The sequence below is a fragment of the Anomaloglossus baeobatrachus genome, chromosome 10, assembly GCF_048569485.1.
Source record: "Anomaloglossus baeobatrachus isolate aAnoBae1 chromosome 10, aAnoBae1.hap1, whole genome shotgun sequence".
Classification (NCBI taxonomy): Eukaryota; Metazoa; Chordata; class Amphibia; order Anura; family Aromobatidae; genus Anomaloglossus; species Anomaloglossus baeobatrachus.
The window spans coordinates 74,388,696-74,405,074 of NC_134362.1; the positions used below are offsets into that span (position 1 = coordinate 74,388,696).

Consider the following 16,379-nt stretch of genomic DNA (forward strand, 5'->3'; position numbering starts at 1 on the left):
ACACAGATCACTTTTCTGTATTTCTCCAACTACTACAGATGTAACTACATCTCATACAAAACAACACAATGACAATATATACTATACATAATATTATGACAGCTATTTTGGTGATTAAATAGAAGGAATCACTGTATAAACATAATGCAGAAGGGCAGTATTTTTGCAATTAAGATTGCTGATTCTTGTAGTACCTCCCCTAGGTAGTCACAAGTAGGTAATCCAAATGGAATGCGCCAAGTCATCCGTCATGTAATGATCATTATATTACACACGTCACAGGGCTGTAAATGTGTTATTAAACTTACATGCACATTGTGACACTCCGCTTGTGTCATTCGGTGGCCGGCAGTCTGCATTACGCCAACAGCGCAATCCATATTCAATCATTCTACGCCGCAAGACCTATATTACGCCAAGCGGACACACAATACATTCATCTTACCCCGATCTCCACATCCCACCGGCTGACACGCTCTCTTCCAGGCTGTCTCAGGCAGGGGACATTCAGAGGGGACAATGAGTCCGAAAATAAGGAGGTGGAAGGCGAGGGATAGAGAACAGAAGGCCAAAAGACAGTGCAGAGAGAATGGGAGGCGGAGGAGATACAGATGTTGGGGTTGATGTTGCACCATAGAGTTTCAGTGCATCCCACACAAGTATGTGTGTCTCCAGCCTGTGACTTCCTCCCTCCCCCCTTCTCTGCGGCAGAGAGGAAACACTTCCAGCTGCAGGGAGAGTGAGGACGAGGAGAAGCCGGGAGGAAGAGGAGGTTACACAGAAAAGTGTCAGGAAATATGAAGAGCACTTTAGGAAAAGCTCCAAAAACAACAGAAAATCATTTCCTATATGTGCAAGAATGCATACAAATGCAAACATATGCAGTAGCGTAGGTCCAGACACAACAACATCTCACGGTGCTGAGCCCTATACGGTATATGCTTGTATGTACACATGGATTGGGTCACATGACCTCCATCTGTTGCCCATTGCAGCAGTGTACACCCTATCCTCCCTGGCTGATCACGTGCTCATCATGTGAGATGTTCTGTACTGAAGTGGATGTAAATCTTCAGTTCCTTTTATGAGAGGAAGAGACTTTCACATACTGTGAGGAACAAGCACTGCCTTTCAGTAATCGTGTGCTGTGTGCCTGACCCAAGTGCATTCCATACTGAATAGGACGTACTGTACTTGAGCTCATGGAAGTCGATACATGTTAATAAAAAAAAACCCATAAAAGTATCCAAGCAGATTCCAACACTGTAATATTTTCCAGGGACACTGCACAGAGAGGAATCATCACTGAGGAAGAAAAATACACATAAACATTGCATTCTCCATACTTTTTATATATCATGATTATATAAGATCCATACCTCCCAACTTCTCAAGAAAGGAAAGAGGAATAAAGTATGCGGCGCGCGCCGCGGCAAATTTTGACCACGCCCCTAGCCACACCCCTAGCCACACCCATTTGGCAGTAAGGGTATGTGCGCACGTTGCTTTTTACCTGCTTTTTACCTGCTTTTTTGCTGCTTTTTCTTCTGCACTGTTTAATGCCAAAATGGATGTGTTCTTCTATTCAAGCAAAGTCTATGGGAATTTGGGTTTCTTGTTCACACTATGTTGTTCAAAATGCTGCCTTTTTGTGGCAGAACTTTGGTCAAAAACTCAGCTTTGCAGTGCAAAACCCAAATGGCAAAAACAATTGACATGTTGCTTCTTTGAAAAGCTGAGTTTTTGACCAAAGTTCTGCCTCAAAAAGGCAGCATTTTGAACAACATAGTGTGAACAAGAAACCCAAATTCCCATAGACTTTGCTTGAATAGAAGAACACATCCATTTTGGCATTAAACAGCGCAGAAGAAAAAGCAGCAAAAAAGCAGGTAAAAAGCAACGTGCGCACATACCCTTAGGGTCATTCAGCAGATGCCGTGGACTGTTCATTCATATTCATAGCAGTCAGAATTTTTTTTATATTTCTGTGTCACTATATGACATGTTGCTTATTTGTGCTTATCAATCTGTGTTCACACGTTGCATAAATTCTGTTTCTTTTTGTTTCTGTCTGCACCAAACTACACAATAACAATCTTCTCTGTTTTTTCCATTTTTGCTGCATTTTTTCTGCCTTTTCTCCATTATTTAATGCGCTTTTGGTTCAGATGTGAATCTGCGTTTTTAAGTGTTTTTATGTACAGAGAAGCTTTTTCCTGCATTTTTTAAGCTCCACATAGAAACCTCCAGAGAACCCCCCCCCCCCCCCCGAAAACCGCAGAATTCAGGAGCGTCTTTTCATGGAGCCACATACACTTTACTTGGACAATTATACACAGCAGAATAAATGTGCAAAAAAAACAGCAGAAAAATATGCAGCATTTACACTACATGTGAACATGGACTAATTGTCCAAGCAAAGTGGATGAGACGTCCTGAAATCTCCGCTCCTGGTGCGTGGAAAGACGCCGCTGAACGGTGCGGATTTGGTGTTTCTTTCTTTATAAGCTTCAGGATTCACATCAGCAACAAACATGTATCAAATAAGGGGGACAATGTATAAAAAATACCGCAAACACGCAATAATCAGAGAACATTGTTATTGCACTCGTGGCGCGGACACCTGCAGAAAAAATGCAGCATTTACGCTATGTGTGAACACGGCCTCAGTGATCCATTTTTATTACATTTTTTATGGGTTTTAATAAAGAAAAATAATAAATTGCGCCTTTTTTTCCCACCATTTACCGATCCCCATAAATAATCTGATCGCTGTGTTGTTCAGGTCATTACGATTACAGGGACACCAAATATGTCCATGTTATTTGCTGATTTGTGATGTTTATTATTTTATAAAAAAGTGCAATAAAATTACATTATTCTATTTTTTTTATTATTTTTAGTAACTTTATTAGAAAAAAAAAATCCTCTTTTCCTCTCCCTCTAGAATACAGGACATAGAGATGCTGCTCTGTACAATGTAGCTGTGTCCTGTGTAATCTGCTGTGTAAGAGGCTGCATTGTAGGTTCATTTATGTGAAATCCTCCCTCTGACATCATCAATCCTAGTGGCTCAACAGCTAGAGCAGCTAGGAAAGCCAGGAGGTTGCTGGACACAAGTTTTGAACGTTGCTGGTTTGAATCCAAGGTGGGAAAGATAAAAAAAAAATAAAAAAAAAAAATTGTATTTGTATTTTTTTCCTCATTTCTTTATAGTAGTTTTATGGGAACAAATGAATCTGACTCTTTCACCAACATAGAGATACAGTATTTATCTATCTATCTATCTCTATCCCTCTATCTATCTATCTATCTATGATTCTATCTCTCTATCTATCTATCTATGATTCTATCTATCTATGATTCTATCTATCTATGATTCTATCTCTATCTATCTATTATCTGTCGTGTATCTATATATCCCTCTATCATCCATCCCTCTATCATCCATCCATCCCACTATCATCCATCCATCCCTCCCTCTATCCCTCCCTCTATCCCTCCATTCATCCCTCCATTCATCCCTCCATTCATCCCTCTATCCCTCCCTCTATCCCTCCATTCATCCACCCATCCCTCCCTCTATCCCACCATTCATCCCTCCATTCATCCCTCTATCATCCATCCATCCCTCCCTCTATCCCTCCATTCATCCCTCCCTCTATCCCTCCATTCATCCCTCTATCATCCATCCATCCCTCCCTCTATCCCTCCCTCTATCCCTCCATTCATCCCTCCCTCTATCCCTCCATTCATCCCTCTATCATCCATCCATCCCTCCCTCTATCCCTCCATTCATCCCTCTATCATCCATCCATCCATCCCTCTATCCCTCCATTCATCCCTCTATCATCCATGCATCCATCCCTCCCTCTATCCCTCCATTCATCCCTCCATTCATCCCTCTATCATCCATCCATCCCTCTATCCCTCCTTTCATCCCTCTATCCCTCCATTCATCCCTCCTTCTATCCCTCCATTCATCCCTCTATCATCCATCCATCCCTCCCTCTATCCCTCCATTCATCCCTCTATCATCCATCCATCCCTCCCTCCATTCATCCCTCTATCATCCATCCATCCCTCTATCCCTCCTTTCATCCCTCTATCATCCATCCATCCCTCCCTCTATCCCTCCCTCTATCCCTCCATTCATCCCTCCATTCATCCCTCTATCATCCATCCATCCCTCCCTCTATCCCTCCATTCATCCCTCCCTCTATCCCTCCATTCATCCCTCTATCATCCATCCCTCTATCCCTCCCTCTATCCCTCCATTCATCCCTCTATCATCCATCCATCCATCCATCCCTCTATCCCTCCATTCATCCCTCTATCATCCATGCATCCATCCCTCCCTCTATCCCTCCATTCATCCCTCCATTCATCCCTCTATCATCCATCCATCCCTCTATCCCTCCTTTCATCCCTCTATCCCTCCATTCATCCCTCCTTCTATCCCTCCATTCATCCCTCTATCATCCATCCATCCCTCCCTCTATCCCTCCATTCATCCCTCTATCATCCATCCATCCCTCCCTCTATCCCTCCATTCATCCCTCTATCATCCATCCATCCCTCCCTCTATCCCTCCTTTCATCCCTCTATCATCCATCCATCCCTCCCTCTATCCCTCCCTCTATCCCTCCATTCATCCCTCCATTCATCCCTCTATCATCCATCCATCCCTGCCTCTATCCCTCCATTCATCCCTCCCTCTATCCCTCCATTCATCCCTCTATCATCCATCCATCCCTGCCTCTATCCCTCCATTCATCCCTCCCTCTATCCTTCCATTCATCCCTCTATCATCCATCCATCCCTCCCTCTATCGCTCCATTCATCCTTCTATCATCCATCCATCCATCCCTCTATCCCTCCATTCATCCCTCTATCATCCATCCATCCCTCTATCCCTCCATTCATCCCTCCATTCATCCCTCTATCATCCATCCATCCCTCTATCCCTCCTTTCATCCCTCTATCCCTCCATTCATCCCTCCTTCTATCCCTCCATTCATCCCTCTATCATCCATCCATCCCTCCCTCTATCCCTCCATTCATCCCTCTATCATCCATCCATCCCTCCCTCTATCCCTCCATTCATCCCTCTATCATCCATCCATCCCTCCCTCTATCCCTCCTTTCATCCCTCTATCATCCATCCATCCCTCCCTCTATCCCTCCCTCTATCCCTCCATTCATCCCTCCATTCATCCCTCTATCATCCATCCATCCCTGCCTCTATCCCTCCATCCATCCCTCCCTCTATCCCTCCATTCATCCCTCTATCATCCATCCATCCCTGCCTCTATCCCTCCATTCATCCCTCCCTCTATCCCTCCATTCATCCCTCTATCATCCATCCCTCCCTCTATCCCTCCATTCATCCCCCTATCATCCATCCATCCCTCCCTCTATCCCTCCATTCATCCCTCTATCATCCATCCATCCATCCATCCCTCTATCCCTCCATTCATCCCTCTATCATCCATGCATCCATCCCTCCCTCTATCCCTCCATTCATCCCTCCATTCATCCCTCTATCATCCATCCATCCCTCTATCCCTTCTTTCATCCCTCTATCCCTCCATTCATCCCTCCATTCATCCCTCTATCATCCATCCATCCCTCTATCCCTCCATTCATCCCTCTATCATCCATCCCTCCCTCTATCCCTCCATTCATCCCTCTATCATCCATGCATCCATCCCTCCCTCTATCCCTCCCTCCATTCAACCCTCTATCATCCATCCCTCACTCTATCCCTCCTTTCATCCCTCTATCCCTCCATTCATCCCTCCTTCTATCCCTCCATTCATCCCTCCATTCATCCCTCTATCATCCATCCCTCCCTCCTTTCATCCCTCTATCCCTCCATTCATCCCTCTATCATCCACCCATCCCTCCCTCTATCCCTCCTTTCATCCCTCTATCCCTCCATTCATCCCTCCATTCATCCCTCTATCATCCATCCATCCATCCCTCTATCCCTCCATTCATCCCTCCATCCATCTTTGCAGCTGAATAATCTGCTTCTGGTGTCTCACCTGCAGTATAGAGGTCAAGATAACAAAATCTTCCTATTGCTTTCATTACAGGCAGTAGCTCAGTGGTTAGAGCTGCTGCCTTTAAAACAATGAACGCACAGTTCCACGAGTTCGAGTCCCGGCCGCCCCGAAAATCCAGAGCTGATAATAATTTAATTTAATTTATTCACTTCACTGAGGGGAGGAGCCGGGACATCAGCTGTGAGCCGCGGGAGTGCGGGACAGCCCTGATAAATCGTGCAAGTCCCGCAGAATCCGGGACGGTTGGGAGGTATGTAAGATCACATTATGCCACATATCATAAGGCACTCAGTGGATGTGTGACGCCCTGGCAAAACCAGGTAGTCACAGATAGGCCCCTACACAACACCCTTCCCTCATTTAGAAAACACACAGCCGACCTGAAACCCTAGTCACCCCCCCCTTAGGGAAAGATAGACACACCAGTGGGCGTGACCAGGTGGTTGGACACGCCCACCCAGGGGTCTAGACAGCCCATGGCGGGAAAAACAGGCAGATAAGCTTAGAAGTTCAAGTTGAGAGGAGTGTGGGCTGGAGCTAGGGGTAGCTCCAGCAGAGAAAGTTCAAGTTGAACGGTGCCAGGGTAGGAGCCCTGCTGCCTTTGGCTAGGTGGCAGACGGTGGTCTCTGTCAGCAGGAGATGGGAAGATGGCTTGGCAGAACCGAGGTGGACTGGGACAGGGTTGTAGCCCGCCGGTACCGACACGGAGAACCGACCCGGAAACCCGAGCACAAAGGGGGATACTCGGACCCTGAAGCCAGGACCGGAAACCAGCGGCCTGGTTAATTAACCAATTGAGGCCAGGACTAGCGGTCCTGTCCCACCCAAAGTCCCTCATAGAAGACAACAGCCCACCGATAGGGATAAGAGGTCACCGCCAGGGCCCATAGATCCCACAGGCCAGTGTCTGCGGGCATGGCTCCTTAGGCCACATCCAGCCGGGAGCGGACTCCTGAGTTCCAGACCAGGCAGTTCACCATACACAAAGTCAGTGCAGAGCGGTGGGGGATCTGAATGCAACCGGCCGCGGCGCCGGCCACCAGCACCTTGGTTTACCAGAGACTCGTGTGATTTATTGACTGTGAGTAATCAAGCCCCCTTGCCGTCGCTATACCCTGCACCAGACACTCGGTTCCAAGGCAACCATCCCTACCCACAGAGGGGTTAACATCTTGCTGCCACTACATCTCCCCCGGGTGCCCCATAACAGCAGTGGTCGTGTCCCAACTCACCACACACCATGGGTGGCATCACGAACTTAATACGGCTTAGCCCGTACATCTACGCCCCCTCATTTATTCGGCGTGTCAGCGAAGACCCCCAGGTCCGAAGATCCTCGAGCCACCATCCCAGAAGGCCTGGATCCGAGCAGCTGCTGGCACGGGGGCGGCACACCCCGAAACTTGGCGTCACAAACAGGATACTTACCCATCCACTTACCTTGTGGAAGTGCGCCTTGTATTGGACAGTCAGCGGTGATCTGTTGAGAAATTTCCAGAAGTCGCCATTTTGGCCGCCATTTTCAGGCGCGAAATCTGCAGCCCAGCGTCTTCTTCCCCGAGAAAAGGGCGCAAAAGCCGAAGCCCCGCCCCCTGAGAACACGGCCGGAAGGTGAACCCCGAGGTCGTAAAATGAAACTAACAAGCCGCATGAAGAAGTGCTGGCAAAAGAACAAGGGGGAGAAGCGGGAAGATGTCTGCTCCTAAACCTGATGCTGGAGCCGCACCGACTGCTGAAGCGCCGGCACCCGTGAATGAAGCAGTTGGTGAGGAAGCTGCAGCTCCCGCTCCGGTCGCAGGAACGGTATACCCCTGGGCTCCGGTAGTGACTCCTCGTGTAGCAGCTGGCGGTGACCTGCCTGCCACAGGAAGGATGTAGGCTCTGGCAGTCCGCCCAGCCGCAACGGGAATGGCGCCCGGCTTAGAAGACCCTTTAGCTGCCAGCTCAGAATCGGAGGAGACGGATGATAGCAGCCCCACTGTCGATGCTTCAGTAGCTGCGTATATCCCACGATGTGGTGGGAATGGATACCGGATGGCTCTGTCGACCCGTACGTACCATGCGCTGGAGGCGTATGAGGCTGAGGCGGAGTCCACCTCCGAGGATGAGGTCCCGTCTGCCGTCGGGGGTGTGACAGTGCCAATCTGCCGGCACTGCGAGCTGCCTGGGTACTTTGCCAGTATGTGCCCCGGGAATGCCCGGCCTTGAAGGGACCGGAGCCCGCCACAAGTTTTAAAGTATGAAGTTGCTGTTAAAATGCCTGTCACCCCTGTTGAACGTCCTCGTGTTCCCTGGAGGCCATCTACACGGCAGGTGGGGGGTGGCAGGGAAGTTACTGTGTTAGATGATACAGCGCTCCATTCTTGTTGAGGATCTTCACCCCTGCAAGTTACAAGTGAAGAGGCCATCTGGGGTCGGAGCCCCAGGTGGAGGATGGAGCCCGGTCAGAAGGAGCAGCTGTACCCGCACTGCAGACAGTGGAGACAGGGTCTTTATGGACAGTGCTACCCGTGAATGATGGTAGCATTGGGGACCCGTGCTGCCCCGTAGTGGTCCGAGGGACATTTGCAAGAGGAGGCTGTTCCGGCAGCAGAGTTTAAATGTTACAACTGAACAACCTTCTCACCCAGCCACAGTCTCTGGAGAGGCTGATTGGAGGATGGGCCTGCGGTAGAGTCGGCCGAGGCCCTGTCACCCCCGAAACTGGACGTGGGTCCCTTAAAAAAGGACTGCCGGGTAAGGAACTTTTTACTCGGCCCATTTGGGCAACACCCAGACCTGTCCTGGACATGGGCAAGGGGTGCGCACCAGTGCTTAGAGGTGGCACCAGGGGCAGGTTGTTTTGGGTGGGAGAGGTGAGAAGGACTCGGTTCGTCCCGTCCCGGTTTTATATGTGCAACGTTTAAGAAAAATGCCTCCCGTAAGGAAAGAAACCAAATATGCTTGAATGTAAATATGTTAGTATACTTGTAACCTGTTTTCATTTTTTCCAGTTCCTGTTCAATAAATGTTGGTGGTCGGACAGCCCGCAGACGGTCTGTATTAAACCAAGGGGGAATGTGACGCCCTGAATATATAAAAATATGACGTATAATCAAGGGAATATTTATATCCAATTATTCAAAGAGAAATATTCCCAAAGTGCAAACTTTATTAAATACCAAAAGGTGCTGTACCCCGCAATAAACATACATGAAGGTGACCTCTTAGATCTTGTACATATAGGATAAGCTTTCCACCTGCTCCTGGATACCAGGGGCAGACTGGAGAGTCCTAAGCAAGATCTATGACATATAAATATCACACAGGTTCCGGTTTGATACCAATAATAATAATAAACATGGACTCCAAAATTAGCCAATACTCAGCAGTATTCAGATGAACAATAGAAGTCCTTTACAGGCATTCCACTTCCGTAGATAAATGGAACTGCTGTTGGCAGTGATATAGTAGTCCTCAGTATGTTGAATACACCGTTGTATATTGATGGTGGGCCTGGTGATTTTGCCTCGACGCTTTTCCCCATAAACAATGGTTCTTCAGGAGGCTAAGAATACAAATATGGTCCATCAGAGATCCCTCCATGATAAAAATACAGTACATATAATACAAAACCACATTAAATAAATACAATTGCAAACACTTGCCCTAAACGAAAGATAAGTATTAGATTATCCAAGTCAGAGATGCAAGTCCATTGTAATTAGATCCTAGATGATCCTGCATTAGGCACAGTCAATGCTATAAAGATTCCACCTTCAGCAGTCAGTGAGGCACCATGGAAGTGCATGTCCGAGTGGGGTTTAAATACCATCACCCAGTTCCACCTGCCTCGATTCAGAAATCAATGAGCAATTAAGCAGTGGTATGTTGCGCTATGGTGATATACACTGCGCATGCGCACATCGCTTATGGGCCATCACAGTACCCGTAGCGTCATTAGTAACGGTGTATATACGTGCCATGCGCATGCGCGATATGTGTAGGTACCGCGTGCATGCGCGGGGCTACTACGGGGCGTCACAGCAACCAAACAATGAGCCGTTCAATGCCCAATCCCACGCATGCGCACAGCCAATAATGACGTCCCATACTGCTGGTCACATGACACGACCCAGTCAGCGCCGAGCCAGCAGCCTTGCCCCACGCCCACCTCTCAGGTCACATGACCGAGGAGGGCGTCCAGCGGGTGACAGACGCGTCACTGCTCATTTATAGAACGGTGTAATCTCTATACTTGCGTTTCAAACAGAATGTAAGTATAAGGAGACAGGGGGAGGTAAATACACAGGTGGATATGAACATTTTTAATATACCAACGAGCATAACAGAAGCATGATGTATATCTTAACAGCCCAGATGGCTTAGCAAATACATATATAATTAAATTATACCATACATGTTATCATAGCATTAAGGCAATATATTAAAATAAGTAGATATAATCTGACAATGCAGATAATCTCCATATAAGGAATTTTTTTAGCTCACTCAAGTATGGATAATAGGATAACCAAATCAAATATGGACAATCAAACAGCTATGAGGGGAGAAAGCACATAAATGACAATTGTTCATTTAATCCCTTTGGGGTCATTGACCCCATCCTAAAAATACAAGCTGCCTCCTTTTGCAGGAGTACCCTATCAAAATGTCCTCCTCTCACATTTGGTTTAACCAGTTCCATCATCGCAAAGTGAATACGCCTCAAGTCACTGCCATGCACAGTATTCATGTGTCTCGCAATCGGAGTATCTCTCCCATTGCGAATATCAGATAGATGCTCCCCTATTCGTTTTCTGATTTCCAGAAATGTCTTCCCCACATAATCTAGAGGGCATGAACATGTGGCTCTATAAATAACCCCAGGGGTCCCACAGTTCCCGAAATCCCTCAGAAAGAATCTTCTGCCATTCGCTGAACTAGAAAATGATTTACATTGGTCAATAGAGTTACAAATGCTGCACTTACCACAACGTCTATCGAGCCACGTGCCCTCTGGACGCGGACCCTGATACATACTATGGACTAGGCTGTCGCCTATAGTCCGTCCTCGTCTATAGGTGATTCCAGGATTTTCTGGGATAAATTTGGTTAGGCCAGGGTCTGGAACTGGGTGATGGTATTTAAACCCCACTCGGACATGCACTTCCATGGTGCCTCCCTGACTGCTGAAGGTGGAATATTTACAGCATTGACTGTGCCTAATGCAGGATCATCTAGGATCGGTTTACCATGGACTTGCATCTCTGACTTGGATCATCTAATACTTATCTTTCGTTTAGGGCAAGTATTTGCAATTGTATGTATTTAATGTGGTTTTGTATTATATGTACTGTATTTTTATCATGGAGGGATCTCTGATGGACCATATTTGTATTCTTAGCCTCCTGAAGAACCATTGTTTATGGGGAAACGCATCGAGGCAAAATCACCAGGCCCACCATCAATATACAACGGTGTATTCAACATACTGAGGACTACTATATCACTGCCAACAGCAGTTCCATTTATCCACGGAAGTGGAATGCCTGTGAAGGACTTCTATTGTTCATCTGAATACTGCTGAGTATTGGCTAATTTTGGAGTCCATGTTTATTATTATTGTTGGTATCAAACCGGAACCTGTGTGATTTATTTATGTCATAGATCTTGCTTAGGACTCTCCAGTCTGCCCCTGGTATCTAGGAGCAGGTGGAAAGCTTATCCTATATGTACAAGATCTAAGAGGTCACCTTCATGTATGTTTATTGCTGGGTACAGCACCTTTTGGTATTTAATACATTTTGCACTTTGGGAATATTTCTCTTTGAATAATGGAATGTGACGCCCTGGCAAAACCAGGTAGTCACAGATAGGCCCCTGCATAACACCTTCCCTCACTCAGGAAAAACACAGCCGACCTGAAACCCTAGTCACCCCCCCCTTGGGAAAGACAGACATACCAGTGGGCGTGACCAGGCAGTTGGACACGCCCACCCAGGGGTCTAGACAGCCCAGGGCGGGAAAACAAGCAGTCTAATCTAGAGTTCAAGTTCAGAGGAGTGTGGGCTGGAGCTAGGTGTAGCTCCAGCAGAGGAGGTTCAAGTTGAACGGTATCAGGGTAGGAGCCCTGGTGCCTCTGGCTAGGTGGCAGACGGTGGTCTCTGTCAGCAGGAGACAAGAAGACGGCTCGGCAGAACCGAGGTAAACCGGAACAGGGTTGTAGCCCGCCGGTACCGACACGGGGAACCGACCCGGAAACCCGAGCACAAAGGGGGGTACTCGGATCCTGAAGCCAGGACCGGAAACCAGTGGCCTGGTTAATTAACCGATTGAGGCCAGGACTCCTGAGTTCCAGACCAGGCAGTTCACCATACACAAAGTCAGTGCAGAGAAAAAGGATAGAGACCACCAGCCCGGGTGCAACCGGCCACAGCGCCGGCCACCAGCACCTTGTTTTACCAGAGACTTGTGTGATTTATTGACTGTGAGTAATCAAGACCCCTCGCCGTCGCTATACCCTGCACCAGACACTGGGTCCTGGGGCAACCATCCATACCCACGGAGGGGTTAACATCTTGCTGCCACTACATCTCCCCCGGGTGCCCATAACAGCAGCAGTGGTGTCCCAACTCACCACACACCGTGGGTGGCGTCACAAACTTAATATGGCCTAGTCCGTACATCTACGTCCCCCCCATTTATTCGGCGTGTCCGCAAGACCCCCGGGTCCGTAGACCTCGAGCCACCCCCCCAGAAGGCCCGGATCTGAGCAGCGTTGGCTGCTGCCACAGGGGCGGCACAATTATATAAGGGCACAGCACGCGACACATCATAAGGCACCCAGTGGATGTACAACCAGCACCAGGATTTCTACACAGCCTATTAAGGTATACCTTTATCCCATAATCATCCTACAAATACATATAGCATATTATGCATTATATAGGCCTCATATGTGTTTCTCATTTCTTACAGCGTATATCAACACCTGGTCATGCCACTTGAACCTGTGTATGCCACATTTACTTTTGTTGCCTAGGGCAAGCTCTCTTTTATGCATTTCTGTTGAGCCTGGGCCCCTCCCCTTTCATTTTGCTGCTCACCAGGCCCCAGGGGGCAAAGACGCCATCAGGGCAATGAGGGGAGCCCGGGCCGCTCTGCATTAATCTATGTGAATATGTGAACCGTGCTGAGCAGAACAGGAAAATTACCAGACCAGAACGGACGTTGCAGGAGCTGAGAAGATGAAGGACCTTCTGCCCAGTAAATTCAGGACCTGCCAGTCTGAGGAAATACACCAGCTGTTAGTGATCGGTTGAAGAGATGGGTTACGGTTGGGATGAATACTTTGATGAGATTGGGGATGAGGTGTGATGGGAGAGGGTCAAGTGGATAGGTGGTGAAATGTGATCTTGAGAGTAGAGAGAAAAGATGATCTTCTGTCATGGTGGAGAAATTGGTTTTGGAGGAAGAGGGCTAAGTAGTTATGAGGAGGGGCTGTGGGGATTGTGGAGCAAAGCTTGTTCTGATGTTGTCAAACATGTTTAAGCTGTGCAATGATATTAGTGACTTACACCACACCAGAAATTACAAATTGGAGAATATATATATATATATATATATATATATATATATATATATATATATATACATACACAGTACAGACCAAAAGTTTGGGCACACCTTCTCATCTCTAGAACAACTATTAAGAGGAGACTTTGTGCAGCAGGCCTTCATGGTAACATCATACCTCCCAACCGTCCCGGATACAGCGGGACTGTACCGGATTTCAGCGGGTGTCCCGATGTCACGATCGTGAGGCTTTTGTCCCGTGGCTCCGCCCACCCGCTCTCTCCCCGTCTGACTTTCTCTCCCTCCTAATGCACATGAGCAGAGCCGAGCGCTGCTTCACTGCTCTGGCTCTGTGTTCTGCCGCTGTTATGGGTGGGCGGCAGCAGCATTTTCCTGGCTGCCGGCGCTTTAAATCGGCACCTGCAGCTCAGCGTTCACTCACTGCTCTCAGCTGGGCTGCTTGTGTACGGAAGTTCATCTGCGGGCGGAGCTACCGAGCAACATGCTGAGCTCTGTCCACAGATGAAGAGACTGGAGGAAGAGGAGCTGCAACACCAAGGAATGATGTATGTGACCCCCCACCTACCCAGAGCTGTATGCCCCAACCCCCTCCTCACCAGAGCTATATGCCTCCAGCCACCCCCCTCACCACATCTGTATGGCCCCCTCACCAAATTTGTATGCCCCCCCACCAGATCTATATGCCACCCAGCACCCCCCAGCTCTGTATGCCTCCAGCCCCCTCCCACCAGATATGTATCCCCAGCCCCCTCACCAGATCTGTATGCCCCAGCAGCCCTCTCCTCACCAGAGCTATATGCCTCCAGCCACCCCCCCCTCACTAGATCTGTATGCCCCCCAGCCCCAACAGCAGATTTGTATACCCCCCAGCCCCCACACCAGATTTGTATGCCCCCCAGCCCCCACACCAGATTTGTATGTGCCCATCCCCCCCCCATCGGAGCTGTATGTGCCCCCAGAGCTGTATAAGCCCCAACACCAGAGCTATATGTGTGGCGCCCTGGACAAGCCAGGTCGTCACAGAACTACACCAACACACCCCACACCCCGGTTAGGCACACCAAAGCCAAACACAAAAATCCTTGTTGCCTCCCTCCAGGGGCTGATGTCCACACCAGGGGGTGGGCCAGGCGGTTGGCCCCGCCCACCGAGGAGTTCACAGTCCTGGAGGCGGGAAAAGGAGTCAGTTTAGTTTTAGTTTGGAAGTGAAGGAGTGAGGTAGGAGAGAGGAGACTGACCGCGTCCGGGTGTGTGGCCCGGACGGTACAGCAAGGTTGGCAGACGGTGGTGACTGTCTGCAGGAGAGGCAGATTGGAGCGAACCGTACGGACCGTGGATGGGCGGTGGCCCGGCGGTACCGGACCGGAGAGCAAAGAGAAGCCAGCACCATCCGGCAGGGCTTACAGACCCCGACCAGGCTAGGAGTCGCCGTAAAACCGGTCAAATCCGTTAGTGAAGGGAACCTCCGGGGTTTCCCAGCAGTTAAGACCCGATTGAAGGCAACAGCTCACACCGTAAAGGGAAACACAGTCACCGCCAAGGCTACAGTTCCCAGGGCCAGAGCCTGCGGGCAAAAGGGGCTCCTTCAGCACCCATCCAAGCTGGGGAGCGGGTTACCGGTGGGATCCCATTGGAACCGTAAACACACCATAGGTGCAGGGAAAGGCAGTCACCATCAACCTACCGGGAGGAGAACAACCGCAGCCGCCTGTGGGACCCATCCATCCAGCCGTTTGTTTGACCAGAGACTGTGTGAATTACTGGCTGAGTGAGTACCACCGTGCTGTGCGGCACAGCGCTGCCCCCGCGACCCTGCACCTCACCAGGCCCCGTAGCCCGCCTGACATCCATCCCCACCCCTCACCGTGCCCCGGGACCACCAACCCCCCTACCCACGGAGGGGAGAACCAACATCCAAGCTGCTCCCTGTCATCGCTCCCGGGATCCCCATCCAGAGCAGCGGTGGTGTCACCAATCTCACCACAACCGTGGGTGGCGTCATGGACAATATCCCTAAACCCAAACCAGCCCCTTTCACTCACGGGCGAGGAACGCCGCTCGTGTCCCCGGGATCCGGCCCACCGCTCGAGCCACCACCGAGCAGCAGCAGCAGCAGTAGCCAGACCCGAGCAGTGGGTGAGCGCAGCGTCCCCTCCTCCGCCCGCGACAACTTGGGGTCACGAACAGGATCTTACCGCTCTGCCGTCTGGTAGAGGTGCGCCTTGTGACCGCCGGAGGTGTCCGGCCGAAAATTTTGAGAAGCCGCCATTTTGGGCGCAAAAAGTCCCCGCTCGAGCGTCTTCCCGAGTAGTGGAGACGCGAAAGCCGAAACCCCGCCCCTGTAGAGGAGGAGCCGGAAAAAGACTAAGGGGGACGGAAACAAGATGTCTGCGCCCGACGGAGCCGCTGGAGAAGCGGCGGTCGTAGCCGCAGTCGAACCCGCGGATGGGAATGGGCCTGCCCAGGCCCCGGCCGCACTGGCGGGAGGTGCCGCGGCCCCAGCTCTCGCTCAGGTGATGCCGTTCTCCTTGCCCTATGTGCCTGGAGCGACCTGGCTGCCGCAGTACAATGGGAAACCTGATGCGTTGCAGGTCTTCTGGAAGAAGCTTAACCCGCTACTGGAATTGTACCCCCTAACTGATAAGCAACGTGAAGCGGTAGTGCTGGGGCAGCTAACCGGCGCGGCTGAGCAGGAGGCGGAGACCTGGGCCGAGGGGGACCGGTCCTCTG

At 49.7% G+C, this 16,379-nt stretch overlaps 1 protein-coding gene across 5 annotated transcripts in view; it reads right to left on the reverse strand.

The window, feature by feature from the left end:
• Positions 1-834, reverse strand: part of RAB3IL1 (RAB3A interacting protein like 1) — a 79,781-nt gene extending 78,947 nt beyond the window's left edge. For 2 of the 5 annotated variants that reach the window (XM_075325225.1, XM_075325221.1), the window contains exon 1: positions 446-832. In XM_075325225.1, the coding sequence (XP_075181340.1) occupies positions 446-459 (14 nt within the window). In that variant the 5' untranslated portion in view covers positions 460-832. Of the gene's footprint in view, positions 1-308; positions 345-445 lie in introns of those variants that run through there. The other 3 variants (XM_075325224.1, XM_075325223.1, XM_075325222.1) reach the window with 3 other exon arrangements.
• Positions 835-16,379: the final 15,545 nt, after the last annotated feature.